At 60.6% G+C, this 17,594-nt stretch overlaps 1 protein-coding gene across 1 annotated transcript; it reads left to right on the top strand.

Annotated features, from left to right (window-relative positions):
• Positions 1–103: 103 nt before the first annotated feature.
• Positions 104–16,726, top strand: OGFOD3 (2-oxoglutarate and iron dependent oxygenase domain containing 3). The gene is made up of 9 exons (XM_072939938.1): positions 104–241; positions 2,088–2,305; positions 4,345–4,420; positions 5,331–5,373; positions 7,318–7,382; positions 7,913–7,969; positions 11,569–11,722; positions 14,824–14,947; positions 16,412–16,726. Exons 1-9 carry the CDS (start codon positions 168–170, stop codon positions 16,546–16,548), a joined length of 948 nt encoding a protein of 315 aa, XP_072796039.1. The 5' UTR covers positions 104–167; the 3' UTR covers positions 16,549–16,726.
• Positions 16,727–17,594: the final 868 nt, after the last annotated feature.

The raw sequence follows: 17,594 nt of genomic DNA, 5'->3' as shown, positions 1-17,594 counted from the left end.
CTCGGCACTCGGCCTCCGATTGCTCGGGCCTGCCACCAGCCCGGAGGTCGACGGCCGAGCGCGTCGCTCGTGTCCCTGGCCGCGCCGGCCTCACGCTCCCTCTCGCGGCGCTCGTCCCGGCTCGCGGCGGCTCCCGCGTTCGGCCCGGCTCCCCGGCGGCCTAGCCGATGGCACCTCAGCGGAGGGGCGCGCCCAAGGCGCCCGAGGGCAGCGGGGCGGCCGAGCGCCGGCGACCGAGCAGGTACTGGGCGGCGAGGGGAGCAGGCGGACAGGGTGGGTGGGGCCTGGCCGAGAGGGGCTGGGGCTGGGGCGGGGCCTCTTCTGGGGGCGGGGCTGTAGTGTGGGTGCGGCCCGATCGCGAGGGGCGTGGCATGTGCTGGGCGAACCGCACGCCTAGAGGGCGTGGTCTACCCGAAGGGCGTGGCCTGCAGAATCACGCCCGGGGCGCGCGATTGGAGGGGGAGGGCAGCGGGGTGGGAAACCTTCCCCGACGCCCCTCCCCCGTGGGTACCGAGGGCTCCGCGCCGGGCCTCCCGCACCGGGACGGGGCTCCGAGGCCCCGTCGTCTGGTCTGTGCGTGCTTTCCTTAGGGTGTGCACATGGGAGTTCCTCGTTGAGTGACCCAATGAATGAGTACGTGAGCTCACACGTAGCCTTCGAGGGGAGTCTGCCCGAAGCTTTCAGGCCAGAGTGTATTTTAATCACTCCGGGACGAATCACTGTGTCGTCGTGCTTGTCCCGTCCAAATCCCCTTCCGTTCTGGCAAGATTCTCGGGGTGCTGCTTGAGCCAGATTACCATGGACAGGGGTGCTTATTTTGAGGAGACCCCCGAGGGGAAGGGGCGTTCGAATATGGCCCAGGAGGCTGTTTTCCCCTCTCGTCTCTGCACCTCCCTTTCCATCCCTTTCTGTCCCAGCGGCCGGGGTGTCTCAGGAGAACGTGTCCCCCGCGGCTTTGCCCCTGTAGTTTAGGGTTCCAGCCACCTGTGGCCGAGAGGAGCTGGCAGCCTCCCTCTGTTAGGAATTCTTGGGGAAGAGAAATGATGGGCCCGCTGGAGTTAGGTGTCCACCCTGGTCTAATCAGAGAAGGCTAGGTGGGTTGGATGCTGGACAGCAGTTCTAGGGGTGGGGGTCTTTGTGAGCTGGGCATCTGTACTCCCTGTTTTAAATGATCGTGTGCGCACCCAGCATGGTCTGACTGAGCTGTGCCACCTTGGGACTTATTTAATCATAATCTGGGTGTTATTTATACAGCAATTCAAAGTGTGGCGGGACATACAAAAAAAAAGCAGGCTCCTGCTTTTTAGGAATTAATCATATACTTGAAGAAACAAGGTGCACCTCCATGGAAGGGTGACTGGATCTCTCTTCTCGTTGCTCCCAGTCCTTCAAGCCCTGCATGATTTTCTTAGATAGCAGAGCACACGTGCACATACATAGACACACGTATGCATGCGTATACGTCACCCAAACACAGAGAGACGTGTATGCACAGGCATACGTGTGCACACATATACAGACATGCCTGCAACAGCTGCACAGGCAGTGTGAATCCCACAGTTAGCCTGGCTGGCACAGAAAGTGTCTTACTTGCAAATCATTTGTTGGACTTGTATTTTCTTCCTGGCTGGCTGGTGGTTTTAGTAAAATGGGTTTGACTCAGACTTAACTTAGTTCACATTGTGTGTCTGTGTATGTGCGCACGTGCACCAGGGGCACATGTGTGGGGTTGTGGCAGTCATTTTCTAATGCAGGCAACATGATCAGTGCCACTCTGCCAGGAACCCCAACTCCCAGACAGGTTCATATTGTTGCCCTGGGGGCACAGTGAGCCCTGCCCAGCCATGTGGGGTGGGGGGCACCTTCCCCTCCAAATCCCCCCCACCTTCCCCTCCACTTCCATCCATCCTGGCGAGTGCCTCTGGCTTGGTTGAGAGCGGCTCTGACAAGGGTCTGTGTGGGAACAGTTTAAGGCCGAAACTAAGTGTGGGCGTGGTCTCTGGTCATAGTCATGGTCTCTGGTTGAGGTGGGCTGCCTTTTCAGCACACGCAGGTGCATTTGGGTGACCACGGTTTTCTATTCTCAGCACCAAGAGTGTCCGGGGGCCCCGGGACGTGCGAAGGAAGTGGCTGAGAGCTGCTGTCCTGGGAGCCTGCACCTCGCTCGCTGCTCTCCTGCTCTGGGGCAGCCTAGGGGGCGAGGATGGCATCACTGAGGTCCTAGCTCTCCGAAGTGAGGTCCTGCCAGGCAGGTTCATCGAGGTGCCCTGCTCCGAGGACTATGACAGTCACCGAAGGTTTGAAGGTATGTGATGCCGAGATGATCCAGGAAAAAGCAGCTTCTTGACATGGAATTTGTTGAATTCAAAATGCATCTTTTTTTACTACAATGAATTGGTGGGAATCAGGTTGAAAGTAGTGGGAGTGGGTGGCGAGTGCCCTCCCCGGCCTCCATGTTGGTTAGTTCACACCAGGTCCAGGAACTGCAGGTGTTTCAGGCCCTGCCAGTGCAGGGGCAGGCCCACCGGTCACTGCCCAGGCCTCTCTGCCCAGGCTATGGCGTGTTTCACGGAGGTGCCCCACACAGGGGGCGCTATCTGATGGAGGAGATGGTTTGCCTGGAAGGATGTAACAGAACTGGAAAGGTAACAATGCTAAAGTTGAACCCAGAAAAGGCGTTTTCTGTGGAGTGTCTCAGAATGTTGTCGCAGCAGAAAATGTCGCAACAGGGGACGTCAGTCCCAGAGGCCCTCCTCCTGTTGTGTGTCCCATCCTGGCACCTGCCTGCTCTGAGGCGGGCAGCACTTTTGAAAGCCTAGCCAGAGCAATGGGATTTTAAAGAAAGAATTCAGTGCAAGGCTTTGAACTTGAACCTTGAACCAAGAAAAGATTGCTGAGTCCCTCCACCAGGGGGTGCTGTTGTGACACGCAGAGTCGGGGTTTGGGTGACCGCAGGCGCGTGAGCCCCTTGGCAGGGACGCGGATGGAGGCTGCCTTTCCCCGCAGGGGCCAGGAAAGGAGCGGCTTCAGTCGTGGGGATTCTCTCTCTGTCTTAGTCAGCTTTTTCCCTCCGAAGTCCCAACTTTTGAGAAAGTACTTCTCAGTGGTTAGAGCTGAAGACAAGTTTTTCTTCCTACCCATTTAATAATTTATTAACATTAAAAACAGTTGGAAGGTGTGGGAGAGTTAGTGTAGATGGGGAGGGGGTTGCCGTTGGGAAGATGAGGAAGTTCTGGAGACGGTGGTGGTGGTGGCTACACAACAGTGTGAATGTAGTTAATGCCCCTAAACTGTATGCTAAAGACAGTTTAAGTGGTAAACTTGGGGGTATATGCTTAACAAAACAAAACAGCTGTTTTGGACGTTAAAGCCTCTGGACTCCCCCCTCGGCTGACAGGGGCCTGTGTGCTGGGCGGCGTGTCTGCGTGTTTGGAGTCTGTGCACGCCTGTCTGTGCAGCAACGCTGTCAATTGCTCACAACTCACTTTCTCACCCAAATTGTGCTCTTGATACTCATTCTTGTGTCACTGCTGGATTTTACAATTTCAAGAGGCAGGGGGTTTTGGTCCTCTCTAATTGCTCTGTAGCTGGAGAAGGTAGCCTGCATGACACAGACCCTGTGACGCTGGTTCAGACTTCCCTTTTGGGTTAATACGTTTTTGTTAGTGTTCCGTGTGTCCCTGGAAAAGTGGGGGTATCTGAATGGTTGCTGTGGAGTTCGGCGTGTCTCCTAGTCCAGTGTGTGCGGTCTGTCCTCATGGACCCCTGCCTCCCTGTCCACAGTTACTGGGAGCCTTGAGGTCGGGTCTCCACCGTGACTCCACCCTGACCCTGGCCCCGTCCCATCCAAGCCCCCATCCTCTCCCCGCAGTCCTAGGTGCAGAGGCCGAGGGAGGCCGGGTAGGCTCCTTGGGGCAGCACTGCCGAGCCCCGTGGAAGGACAGTGACTAGAGTTACAGGCACAGCTGTGGTCATCCTGGAGGGACTTTCCGATGAGTCTGGCTCTGCAGTCAGTGATGGTTCTAGAATGTGGTAGATGTCATCTCTGGGCTGTCTTCCCAAGGGTGGGCACAGTGCCTGGTGCTCCCGGAATGACCTGCCTGGTGTGGGGCCTCCAGCAACACGCAGGCCCAGTGGGATGGGGCGTGTGCTGCCAGGGGTGTGCCTATACTGAGCAGTCACCGCTGCAAATCCCATCCCTAATCTCGTGGAAGGCAAGGCCCCATCCCACAGAATTCCCTTGTCCCTGGGGGCAGAGGCCGCCCGCAGGTGAGTCCCTCACAAATGCAGCAGCTCATGTCAGGGTTTGGGGGGGCAGCGTCTCATCCTGGCTCGACCCTCCAGGCTGCTCCCCGAGGAAGTGTGGCCGGGGCATCTCCGATGCTGTCATCACCAGGGACGAAGCCCGGAGGATTCGCAGGTACACACATCTCGGTCCTGAAGGAGCAGGAGAGTGGGGCTGGGGGTGGGAAGCAGGGAATGACCACTGAAACGGGGGTGTAAATGTAAAGAAATGCATTTAGAATTCCCTAAGAATTCCCTTGTGCACTTCCAAGGCAGAGCTGGGCTTTTCTGGTTTCCAGGAGGAAAGGCTGTTGCCCTCCCTGACGCAGCTGCTGACGGAACCTTCCGGAGCCTGGGCCCGCTCCAGGGGAAGCGGTTCTGGCCCGCTGGGGTTGGGGGGGCTATGTGCCCATCAGGCATGGGGGCCCCATCTTTCAAAGACGAGATCTCAGAGCTTTGGTTTTCCATCAAGGACTCAGACACAAGCAGGGGCCAGATGGAGCGGTGTCTGGCCCACATGCTGAGCTCGGGGTCCCAGAGGGCAGACGCTCCTGTTTGCAGATGCCATTGCCGGGCTCGTTGGGTGGGGGTCCCTGGTGTGAGGGAGGGTCCATCCCCTGGCTCCCCGGGCGGCCGTGAAGCCTCAGCCAAAGGCACTGGAAGCCCCGCATCTTCAGTGGGGCGCGTGGTCCTGTGAGGTCCCACGTGGCCAGCACGGGGCCTCTGCCCCGCACCCCGCTGGCGATTAAAGGCTGCCCCAGCCTGTGATGGCGGGAGAGGGACCCGCTGGGGCAGCTCAGCCGTTCGACTCAGCGCAGGTCTCTGTGCGGAGGACGGAAGCTAAGCCCTCTCGTTCCCAGACTGTGCCACGTGCTGGCAGCGAGACGGTGACAAATGTTACCGCTTACTCACCTAGCCTGAGAGTCGGGTCCTTTGTCTAAGCGTGTGCTTTTGTTGGAAGCACGACACGGTCACCGTGCTGACTGACGTGTGCTGAGGCGTGCAGGCCTTCACAGAATCCTGACTTAAGCTTCTCCTCCCCGCAGCGTAGCCGAGAAGGGGCTCTCCCTCGGAGGATCCGACGGAGGGGTGAGTCGTGTACCGCTTGTCACCCCTTGGCTTTGCTCTCCCCCTGTCCCGAGGGGCTTCGCAGGGCCCACTCCTGGTGGCAAAGTGCCCCTCCCTTCACGGTGTGTCACAGCCGGCCTGCCTCCAGTCACACCCACACGTCAGGCACCCCAGCCTGGGGCCAGTGGAGGTCACAGGCAGGGAGCAGACAGAACAGAGGACCAGCAGAGCCAGTGAGGAGGGAAGCCCTGGGCAGGGACAGTCGGGGCGCGCTGAGGAGCTGCGGGGAAACGGTGCGGAGGTGCCGGGTGGAGGAGGCCCCGCAGACGCGCGTGGGGACTGTCGTCCACCGTGTGAGTCTGCGGGGGTCCAGCGGTGGCTCCTGAAAGGTGCGTCCACCCAGAAGCTGTGAAGGAAGCTCACTGGGGAGAAGGGTCTTTGCTGCTGTCGTTCAGGTAGGGTCTCAAGACAGATCATCCTGGACTACGAGGTGGGCCCGCAGTCCAGTGATAAGAGTCCTTGTGAGAGGAAGGGAGGGGAGGAGTGGGATTGAAGAGGAGGCCGTAGGAAGACAGAGGCAGAGACGGAGTGATGGCACAAACCCGGGGACGCCTAGGGCCACCAGGAGCCCAAAGACTCAAGGAGGATCCTTCCCTGACGCCCTCGGAAGGAGCGGGGCCCTGCTGACACCTCAATCCCACCCTTCCGGCCTCCAGCGCTAGAGGCGGGGTTGCTGCTGCTTTCAGGCCAGTGCACCTTCCGCTGGGCTGAGTTCCCGTGCGGGGGTCCCCTCGCCCAGCATGTGGGGCTGGGGGAGCCCGCCCTTTCCCCCGTGTAGCTTGGTGATGACCTCTGTGACTCTTCTATTCGGCAAACGCTTTCCTCTCGAGTTCTGACCGTTCAGCTTCTGCTTTGCTTCGGTTCGGGGGGAGTACTTGTCAAAGACCTGTTTGTGCACGGACTCATCCTTTACTCTGCTCAGCATTCACTTGAGAAGTTGTCTTGCGATGAATCAGCCAAGTTTGATGCCTTTAAGTGCAGTTAACATTTTTTAAGCCCAAGTCATGTTCAAACCAAGCCCTGGGCTGGTCGCTGCCTCAGTGAGAAGAGACACTCAGCCAGGGTGGAGGTCGTCCGTGCTGGTGCCCACCTTGGCCGGGGTGCAGGGAAGGCCGCGCGGAGGCAGGGCGGGCAGGGGCGGGAGATGCCCTGGTGGTTCCTTTTAAGTTATGGGCCGGGTGCCTCCCCGGGAGACTAAGAGCCCCCCATGATAAAGCGTCCACCAGTGCCACAGCCGCTTTGTGGGGAGCAGCCCTCAACGGGGAACGGGCCCCCAGGTGAGGCAGCCAGACACGGAGTGCTCCCTGAGGACAGAGTGGACAGCGGGTGCCTGCACCCACGTGAGTGGGCCGCAGGGTGGCGGCGCTGAGGGCAGGGGCCCCGGCTGAGAGCCAGTGCACCTGTGAGACTCCAGGGCACAAGCTCTAGAAACTGTCCAGTCTGCTGTGGCAGAAAGCATGTCAGTGGTTGCCTGGGGAGGGCCGGGGGTACAGAGGGTGCAAGGAAGTTTGGGGGGTGGTGTGTTTACTCTCCCGAGAGTGGGGTGGTTTTGAGGGTGCACGTCAACATCGAAACCTGTCGAACTGTAGGTAAACAGGAGCTGACCGGGTGCTGGCTGTCCCTCAGCAGAGCAGGGGAGGGGCTTGTGACTCAGCCGCAGGAGTCCTGGGATCTGTCTGGAGGAACTGCATCTGTGGGCTGTTCTCAGAACTTTCGAGTCTTCATTCTTAGGGCCGCAGAGAAAGATCCCCCTCACACGCCTCTGTCCAGGCGTCTTGAAACCCCGCCGGTGTGCGCCGTCTCCCTGACCTGGGTGTGCGAGGACGGGTCTCAGAAACCCGAGTTTAACGGTGGCCTTCAAAGCTCTGTCTTGACCCTCACACCGCTTGCCAACGTCTTTTCCAGGCGTCCATCCTGGACCTGCACTCTGGGGCCCTGTCTGTCGGGAAGCACTTTGTGAACCTGTACAGGTAAAACCTGGGGGGGAGGTCTCTGCCCGTTTCTTAGCCGGCGACCCCCGTGTGAGGCTTATGCATCTGGGTTGGAGCAGCTCCAGTCTCGGGCAGACCGTGATGTTTGCCATCCAGCTGTGGCTGGGCGAGGACCAGGCTGTGCAGCCCTTCCGAGGGGCGGCATCCTTGCTTTCCATTCGTCAGGGAAGTCTAGTGCATCAGCAGGGGCTTCTCAGGATGAGCCGAGGGGCCGGGGCGGAGGGAGAGGTGGGAGTGGTGACGGCTGGCTGGGCCCCTGAGAGCTGGGGCTCTGACCCTCCCCGAGGGCCAGGGGAAGCCAGGGGCCCCCAGCCTTGATAAATCTTACCCCACCTGCCAGGTGCCGAGCGCCCCCTCCCGCTCCCGCAGGTATTGTGGGAAGAGCGGCTCCAAGATGATGAGGACCAGCTGGGCTGTGGGACGCTGGTCAGCGGAGGAGGGACTTAAGGGAAATAAGGAAACATTAACAGAATGGTTCATTTGTTAATGCTCCTTTTTTTTTCCCACAGGTATTTTGGGGATAGAATACAAACTGTCTTCTCAGGAGAGGACTTCCAGTTGTACCGGTGAGGAGGGGACGGCCAACGGGTTCGGGTGGGGAAGGCAGCTGGCGGGGCCGGGAGTGGTGCGGGCCAGGGTGGCGGGTCCTGGCTCTCTCCTCAGGCCGGGTTGGGCCGACATCCGGCCGGAGTTTCCTGGGAGGGCAGTGGATGTTAAGCCGAAGCGCTTCCCGTCAGTCAGGAGGTGGTACAGAGCCGCAGCCCGCCCGGGTGGGCCCAGAGGCCTCGCAAGGGCGTTGTGAGCAGCCGCGGGCCCTGCCAGGGCCACACCGCGCGCCCCCAGGGCCTCGTGTCACGGGCTCAGCCCTCGTGTCACGGGCTCAGCCCAGGCAGCGGGGAGCTTGCCATCTTAACTGAACTCCTTGTTCTGAGATCATCAAGGTCGCACACAGTCCTGAGAGGTGGCACAGGGGCTCCCCTGACACCGAGAACCGGAGTGCAGGCCCCAGAAACAGACACCAGGCACCCACTGTCCTGCTCAGGCTTGCGTTTGACCTTGCTCACCCAGGGGCGCGTCTGGTCCCGTGCAGTGACTCACCTGTGTCGGTCTGTAAGGCGCCGCGGAGCCCTGCTGCCCTTTTATCACCACGGCCCTGACCCTCCGCCCCCAGTCACCAGGGCCGTGACTGGCTGGAGCCATATTACCACAGAAACAGCTGCAACGTGAAGCCCAGGCTACTGCTGTGGACAAGGTTCCACTCTTGACCATGGACGGGATGAGCAGTAAGCGGTACCGTCAGCCGAGGCCAGGCTCCAGCGGGACTCGCTCTTCCAGCGGCTGGTCCTGTGCGCCGTGAGCAGAGGGTCCAGACTCTGCCGTCGAGACCACGGACGAGGCTGGTGTCACCCTGGCTGGCCGCACACCTGGGGAAGTGCTGGGCCCGTCTGTGATGACCACCGTGACCCGCTGTGCTGCTGGTTCCCATGGTTTGATGGGTTCACTCTTGTTTAGTAGAAAGTGCGCTGCAGTGTCTTGATATTTATAAATTCAAGACTCTGTGAAACAGAAATGAACACCCAGAATGAAGGGAAAGCAGTAGCCCCGTGTCCCATCTGAGTCGCACAGTCGTGCACATCCGGGCCTGCAGAGAGGAGGGACTCCCATCCCAGCTGCAGTCCGACCGTCACGAGGGCCCCACAGCCCCGGACATCTGCAACATGGGAGTCGGGGCAGATGGAACAGCTGGTGTTCCTGGGGTGGAAACCAAGTCGACCGTGTGACCAGAGGCCAGAACGCTGGGCGCAGCCGGTGCTCGTGGGAGAAGGAGGTGGGCAGGCCAGCGCAACTTCACTGTGATGTCTGTCTTGTCCACAGAAGCCCAGGACGGTTTGTCATCATCAAAGAGGAAGCAGGAGGAACCTCACCAATCAGTTCCAACAAGAAAACACAATTATTAAAATAACTGGATAGTTAGTAGCTAATAATTAACTAATTAAAACAATTACAGTGAAATAATTAAATAAAATGATTCAAACTTCCAAAAACGTACCATCGAAGCATTTATAACGTAAATGGTGGTGTTCAGAGGGACCACCAGGATCTTTTTTAATGCCCTATGTTCTGTTCTTAAAAATGGTTGAGCATTTGAGACACGACAGAAATATTACCAACATAGGACATCCGTGTGATCACACGTATGGTCTAGATTGTCAGAAAAAGAGAGCAGAGTTTGGGGGAGCTCTGACAGCAGTGACGTCTCAGAGGAGCTGCCCCATCTCCCATGAAGGGCTCTGATAAACCAAACAGAGTGCAAACGGCACCCCTTGGTTGATCTCGTGCAGCTGGAAGGAACTGGTCTGAGGTCTAGCTTCGTGGTGAGCGTTTAGGGCAAACGTCCCGGAAGCCCTTTGGGTTGTCGTAGAGACAGTGCGGCCTCGGGAGCAGAGTTCTCGCCACCACGGCAGGATAGCGTCATTCGACTCTCAGCCACTGTTTCCGGCTTCTTCTGGATGGTGCAGAAAGTAAAACCACACATCATGGCCAGGCTTTCTCCACTACCATCTGTCACCTGAACATTGGGGACACTGTGCCCTGTGACAAAGGGAGCCGGAGTCTGAAAACTAGAGGACAGTCCTCGGTGGGCAGCCGAGGTCACAGGGACCGGGGGACGGGCCCTCCCTGTGACTTCCCACAGAAACAGTAAGTTGGAGTCAACGTGACCAGCGGTGAGCATGAGGGGCCTGGAGGAAGAAAGGGAGGAAACCAGGATAGAAAAGCAGAAAACAACAGAGAAACCAGGAAAGATGGCCTCTGCTCGAAGCAAAACAAGGGGTCAGCTCTGAGAGGAGACCTGTTCGGTTGTCCGGGCGCCACCCCAGAAGGCGCTCGTTGTTTGAGGAAAGCGGGACGGTGTCATGAGCGTTAAGTTCTTCCAGTTTGCTGAACTCAGACGTGGATAATGCAGCCTGCATGGCGTCAAGGCTCGAAGATAAACGAAGCGGGGGAAACAGCTGACATTCGGGGAGTAATTCTACGACTTGGTTGATGAGAGACGTTGAGTTCACACGTCTCGCTCCCTCCTGAAGGGCAGGAACACTAGAATGTCGCTGTTGGTTCAGCAGAGTTTCCGTGAACGCCATTGTTGACGCAGATAAACGTTCTGCTCACCGAGATGAGTCTGCGGGATCAGTGGAAGAGGCCGGTCACCGGGGTTGGCGCCCTGGCCTGGGTGGGACCCCCACCTAGTGCCGTGTGTGCAGAAGACCAGCTGGCGGTGTGGAAGCACGGGGAGGGCTTGTGGGCTGTTGTGCTCAGGCCCTGTCACTTGGCACACGGCTGAGGACCGGGTTTATTACATGTCCGTGTGCACGGGGTAGGTGTACCTGCAGGTGTGCTGTGAGTGCACACATCTGTGCACGAGTGTGTGGCAGCGCGGCACCGTCGTGCAGGTGTGCGCATGCAGGCAGGCACGTGTCATGCACGTGTGTGGATGTATGTGGGTTTGCACAGTGCGTGCAGGGAGGTTTGTGTGCATGTGTGTCCAGTGTGTCCGTGTGTAGGGAGGTATGTAGGTGGACCTGAGAGACCCGGCTACCCTTTCCAGCACTGCTCCCTGCGTCCGGCCTCCTGGGCAGTCAGCTCCCTGCAGCTCCCAGGAGCCTGGCCCCGGGGGTCGGCTGCAGTCCAGGCAGGGTCGGATGCTGATGCAGTAATCTGTGCCCACAGTCGGGCTGAGAGCCCAGGCTCTGGACAGGCCAGGGAGGGGCCAGGTCTCCATGGGCCAGCACCCCTCTGCTGGGTCAGGCTGCTGCCCCAGCCCTGACCATGCGCTGTGCAGTCCTCTGCCCAGGGCTGGGCCACCCAGGCCTCAACACGGCTTGGAAGTGGATGGGCCGTGTGCAGAGGGCCAACCCCCCACCCCCTGATGCTCCTGCTGTCCCCACAGCCACTGCCCAGCTGGCCTGGTACTGGGGTCATTCTACAGAGAACTGGCCCCGGGTTCCTGGGCGTGCACATGAGACGCTGGCACACATGTGCGAGACCTGTGTGTGCATCTGTTCACCTTTCCAGCTTCTCCAGCCTGGGTCTCGTTGTGGCGTAGCACAGTGTGGCTCCGTGGAGGAGCCCCGCGCAGCTCTGGGTGACGGGTGTTTCCTCTCGGCAGGGACGTGCGGCAGAAGGTCCAGCTGGCGATCGCCCGGGCGTTTGGCATCAGCGCGTCCTCGCTGTACCTGACAAAGCCCACCTTCTTCTCCCGCATCAACAGCACGGCGGCCCGGACGGCCCACGACGAGTACTGGCACGCGCACGTGGACAAGGTGAGGCCCCCCCGCATGGCCGGGCGCGCCTGCCGCCCCAGCCCAGCACCCTCCGGGTTTCCAGGCATCTTCCGCGGTGTTTGCACCGTCAGGGCTCTGGTTGTGATGCAGTCGAGGAAGCAGCATTCGTTTCCCGCGTGACGGAGGTCGGAGAAGGCAGAGGAGCAACGTTAGCAACAGCCGGGCCTGGGGCCGCCCCCTGCTGATGGCTCCCAGACAGAGCCGCCGGCCCTGCCCCCACCCCCGCCCTGGCCCCAAGCCTGAGCTGCTTGGGCGTCACCGGACCGGCCTTTCTGTCGGGTGGTCTCTCCTCCGGTCTGCATCCCCCAGGAGGCCCCCACCCCACTTCTCACCTTTTTTGGGTGTCAGTCTCTCAACTGCTCAGGATTCTGCAGATTCCCCTTCCCCGTCTCCCGCTGTTCTCCGGACACAGTGAGCCCTAATCCGCTGCCCCTGACCAGCAGGGCTGAAGCCCAGCTCTGCTCCGCCCACAGAGAGCTGGCTGCCGGGAAAGGCGGAGGGCTGTTGGCGGTCACCCCAGCAGGCGACCCAGACAGTCCCCGTGTCTCTTGAGGCTGGAACAAAGGAAGCGAAGTGAAAAATAACCAGGAGGGTTTGGGCAGAAGCTGGCAGACTGGGCTTCTGCCTGAGATTCGTCAGATGCTTCTGTGTTTATTTCATCTCGATGTCTGAGTGCGCTGGAGGAGGGGAGCACTCGCACGTGGCCATGAGGCCGAGGAAGCCGGTGTTTGCAGAAGTTAACTTCAACTGAGGCAGCCACCTGGGGCTTGACGAGGCTCAGGCTGGAAGTGTGGGCATCACCCCGGGGCCTCCCGTGTCTGCTTGTCCCCCTGCTCTGGGCTTAAGGTCGATCGGGGGTTTGGGCTGATCCACTGCTCACAACCCAGCCTTGCGGCTGCTCTCCCCACACAGCTCCAGTTCCATCGACAACCGTTGCCCAGATGCGCTGTTTCATTAAGAGACCAGGGCTGAGAACTTCAGTGGGTGTAAGGTCATGTGGACATTGCAGAGGGAAAACCGAGGTTTTATGGGGTTGGGGGCAGAGACGATGTGTGTGGAGGAAAGGTGGGTATGCACCGCAGACAGGGAGGGAGCCCCCGGCAGAGGAAGGGCAGCCCTGCATGTACCAGGAAGCGACGGCACTGGACGGAGCCTGGTTCGGTGGCTAAGCCTCAAAGATAAGGAAGAAGGTCTTCGGGCAGAGAGAACGAGTCAGCAGTGACTCGTGGGGCGGCCGCGGGACAGGGTCTGCGGGCCAGGGCAGCTGTCAGAGCCGAGGGCCGCTCACGCTTGGACACAGCAAGGAGGCGGCCCCGCACGAGGGGCTCCCAGAAGGGGCATCTGCCCCTTGCCCACGAATTCCTCTGGCCTCTGGCTCAGGACAGCCACATGGTAGAGCCCCGCCGGCCTCTGCCTTCCCCGCCCCCCCTCAGTGCTCGTCAACCCGCCACCTGCCTAGTCACTGTGTTCACGTGGGGGGTGGGGGGCTCCTTTGCCGTATCTGAGCTGAGTGGGTGGGAGAGGGTCAGGTTCCTGGACACCCCCGGTCTCCCCTGTTTTCTGCAGCTCATGGACATGGGTTCACCGCTGCAGCGATGCAGAAGCACTCCCTCGGGCCCTTCTCAGGTTTATGTCCCTTAGGTATTTGGGGCCGGATAAGGGGCCCCGAGATGGGGTCTTGGTGGGAGCATGGAGGGAGCCAGGGCTGCGTAGGGTCCAGCCCCGTGGGCGGTGGCACTGGGTTCATGTGAGGGTGCGGGGGGCCTCGGACCTGTGGCGGCTTGCTGCCCCTCCCTCTGGTCAGCCCACCCCCCAGGGGACGTCTGTTGTCATGGTGATGGGGGTCTAGCTGGGTGCAGGAGGAGAAGGGGTCTTGGACGTTGTGAGCCTTGATCAAACACGCTGCGGAGATTGGCCTCGGGCCGCTGTGTCCAGTTCCCAGGGTGCCTCCAGGTGTCAATAAAGTCGCTGAAGGCTCTATATTTCTAGACCCGACAGCTTAGGTGAGGGAGGCAGGCTGTGCAGCGGCGCGGGGGGAAGACACTCAGGGCTGCGTCCTGGACTTTGTCTCTTGCCCTGGACTCGCTCACTGGATGATTCATCAGGCTGGGAAATGTTATTACGCGATTGAAACTCCGTGCGGGTGCACGCCACTGTCTTCACGTGAAGAAGAGAGCCCATCTCCTGGGTGCCCTTCATTAACGAGGAGCCGACTTGTGCGAGTTCTCGCACGACGCCCTTGGAAACACCTGCCTTGCACGTTGTAGACAGCTTACCCCGCCTCAGAGATCGAAATCAGTGTTTAGACAAACTGTAACTCCTCCCGTTGAGAACAGCTTCCTCACAGGACATCCCTTACCCACAAGAAGTCCTGAGCCGCAGACGGGACACCTGCCTGCGGCCGCCTTCCCACTCGACTTCCAGGGCTTCTTAGGGAACAAACGGGGGCTCCCCCTGCTTACGTTACACTCAGGTGCAGACGGCCCAGCTCAGACGAGCCCGGAACTCAGGTTTCATCTCCCGGCCCTGCTGTGCACTGCCCCGCCGTCTTCCAGGAGGACGTCCCGGCAGAGGACAGACAGTGTCGGGCTCCCCGAAGCAGGGTCTCCGGAGGGTCCCGTTCACAGGGTCGGACAGGATGAGGGTGGGCACTAGGGGTGGGGAGCGAGTGTCTCACGGGATAGGGTGTCAGCCTGGGGGACGACGAGCTGTTGTGATGGTGCGCGGGGCTGGCTGCGCAAGTGTGAATGCGCTTCCCTGAGCTGTGCGCTCGGCGGTGGGTAGAGGGGTGCACTGCACGGTTGGCGTGTTCCCACAATTTACAAGAGAGCTTGGGGCCCACGTCTGGAGGAAGGGCTCCCTGTGCCGACGCGGGACGGGCCTGTTGCTTGGTGGCGGCATGGCCTCCTGGGGTCACCGCCTGTGGGCTGTGCGGGGAGTGGACAGGACCGCATGGCCGGGGCTCCGCAGAGGGCTTCCTGCCGTCAGGAGGGCAGCGTGTGGCCTGGCCCTGGCCGTTCCTGAGGCGCAGACGCTCCTGTGAGCAGAGACGGTGACGCGCCCTCGCGCTCTGCCCGCAGGTGACCTATGGGTCCTTTGACTACACCTCACTGCTGTACCTCTCCGACTACCTGGACGACTTTGGCGGCGGGCGGTTCGTGTTCATGGACGAGGGGGCCAACAGGACGGTGGAGCCAAGAGCAGGTGACGCGTGGGCAGGGCCTTTCCCTGGTGCTGCGTTACAGGGTGTCCACCGAGCCTGCTCGTCACAGGAGGAGGCGGGTGTGGCCACGGTCACTGCTGTCACCACAGAGCGAGTTCCCAGAGCTGGCCTCCCCTCCATCCCCTGCAGCAACTTGCAGCTTAAGTCCGGGCGGTGATTCTGACCTAATAATGTTGGAACAGCACAGGGACTGGCCTCCCTTACCTGGTGGTCCCAGAGCCCCAACTGCCCCCGTCCCAGAGTGGACACTCAGTGCTGCTCAGCGAGCACGTGTGGAACAATAAATGTCCCCTCTCCTCCCCGGGTCCTGGGGTGGGGAGTGTGGAGGGGGGACTCCTGGGGGCTTCCTGACGGGCCGCCCAGGCCTCAGCCCATCCCCAGCTGAGACTCGCAGAGCCTTGCCCCTTGGCTTTGGCCTGGGCGCCTCGAATGAGCCGACGCCATTCACCTGCTGCCGCGGCTCACCCATCCCCGCGGTGTCACCTCCCTGGCTCCTTGGGTGCGTTGCTGTGTCCCCTCCCACCTGGCGGCAGACAGCTCACACCAGCAAGGCCATCCACTCATGCTGGTTCAGAGCGTTCCCATCGGCCACGGGCCAGTCCTGCAGGCCAGTGGGCAGTCCTTGCAGTAGCCCTGGATCCCCACAGAAGGTGGCTTGGGCATCAGAAGGCATAGAAAGGGAATGAAACAGCTCAGGTTTGGCTCTCCTCCCTCGGGGGTGAGCTCCGGAAGCGGGGCTGACCCGGGGCCCGGTCAGTGGGCAGGGGGCTCAGGACGGCCTGCAGCTCCAAGGATTGAATGGACCAAGAGCCAGAGAAGCTGCTGGCGGGAAGCCTGGGTGTCACACGCCACGTGCTTCGGGGAGGCATCCAAGGATGCTTGTTGCCGAAGAGGAAAAGGACACGTGGGTTCCAAACCTGAGGTTACTTTGCATTTCTGGCTACTAAGTGGCCGAGCTAAATCCTGCTTTGACGAAGCGGGTGATAATCTAATTGTTGTTTACTGAAGGGGAGAAGCCAGAAAGCACCCTTTCTGAGCCTGGAAGTTTCACGTTTCTGCAGCTGGGTGGGCCGTCCCCCGTGTGAACGTCACGAGTCTGTCTTTGCTCCCGCCGTGTGGGCAGAGTTACCGTTGAAGCATCATCACCCTTCCGAGTTCGGTTTTGCTTCACATGGGATTAGTGTGATTAGAAATAAGACCCTGAGGTGGGCCCTGAAAGGCCGTGAGCAGAGGCGTCCCCCCGCGTCCTGGCCGCCCTGCAGAGAGCTCGGCAGGCTGGACTGGGCGCTGCGCCCCTTGTCCTGCACGAGAGTTGGCCTGCTGGTTCGTCTCCGACCCCCTCCTTCCCGCCAGGTTTGTTCTGTCGGCTCCTTAGGACTGCTGTGTCCTCGGAGGGCCGGGGCCGCCGCGGCCTGATGGTCCTGCCTCTGCTCTCCTCTCCCCAGGTCGGGTGTCCTTCTTCACCTCGGGGTCCGAGAACCTGCACCGGGTGGAGAAGGTCCGCTGGGGCACGCGCTACGCCATCACCATCGCCTTCACCTGCAACCCCGACCACAGCATCGCAGACCCCGCGCTCACGTAGCCGGGCCTGCCCACATCGCTCGCCGGGGAGCAGCTCCCGTGGGCACGCCCGCTCCCACCCGCTCAGCCCGCTCCCACCGAACAAGGTGCCTTACAAATCACCCCAAGTTTTGATTTGCTAACATTCGGTCATTTTTCATCTGAGAGTAAATGGAGGGGAGCAGCTCATCCTCCCAAGATCAGTGGTTGCCTGCTGCGCCGAACTCGGGGCTGGGAGCCAGCAGCCGCCACGCCCTCCGTCCTCAGGAAGAGCCCCTGTGCCCCGGGGGGATGCCCTGCCCGTCAGCAGATGGAGGGTCATCCTGGCCACTGAGGACCAACCTGAGTGTGGATGGAGCCAGGTAGGGCCAGCAGCCTCCGCTCACGGAAGCAGAACCAGCAACCCTGACACCCTGGGGAAGGTTCTGGGTCAGGCGGTTCTCAGAGCAGCAGCAGGAGGGCTGGGAGAGCTGGTGCTGCTGGGTTCCCAGCAGAGGGGACGTCCGGGCACATCCGCCAGTGCTGCCAGCCCCCGAGAGCTGCCTGGCACCGTATTCCTGCCAGCCTGGCTCTGCCGCATCACCAGCCGGGGTCCAAATTTGTTCCCAGAGCGGCCATCCGCCCACTGCCCAGCTGAGGGTCTGTCTGCTCAGGTTCAGATCTTGGCACCCTCTTCTCGTCCCAGTGCCATCCCCACCTTTCACATAAAAGTGATGGTCAGGGGAGCCAGGAATATTAAATAGACCAGCCTGGGGGAGGCCTGGACAGCAAGGCCCAGGGAGAGGGGCACATCCATCAGTCAGCTCCTGCCACGGCCAGGCCAGTCCCAGGGCAGCCCCACAAAGCAACTGGTCTGGAGTTTGGGCACCTCCTGGGAGGAGGGCTGATCACCCCTCACCCACCGTGCATGCAAACAGAGCTCCAGGTGTGGCTGTGGGTGCCGGGCCCTCCGGGCCCCCCCGACCCAGCACGGACGTGTGGATGTGTGGACGTGTGGACGTGTGCACGTGTGCCCCCAGTGGTGGAGGAGGCTGCAGCCTCGGCCACCACAGTCTGCAGCCACAGAGA

The sequence above is a fragment of the Vicugna pacos genome, chromosome 16 (assembly GCF_048564905.1).
Source record: "Vicugna pacos chromosome 16, VicPac4, whole genome shotgun sequence".
Classification (NCBI taxonomy): domain Eukaryota; kingdom Metazoa; phylum Chordata; class Mammalia; order Artiodactyla; family Camelidae; genus Vicugna; species Vicugna pacos.
The sequence above is the reverse complement of the archived record's forward strand: the minus strand, read 5'-3'. Positions and strand labels throughout refer to the sequence as shown.

Coding starts and splice junctions, on each gene's coding strand:
- OGFOD3 (XM_072939938.1), top strand. CDS start 168: ATGGCACCTCAGCGGAGGGGCGCGCCCAAGGCGCCCGAGGGCAGCGGG. Junction 4,421..5,330: donor GAAGCCCGGAGGATTCGCAG/GTACACACATCT, acceptor TCCTCCCCGCAG/CGTAGCCGAGAAGGGGCTCT. Junction 5,374..7,317: donor TCGGAGGATCCGACGGAGGG/GTGAGTCGTGTA, acceptor CGTCTTTTCCAG/GCGTCCATCCTGGACCTGCA.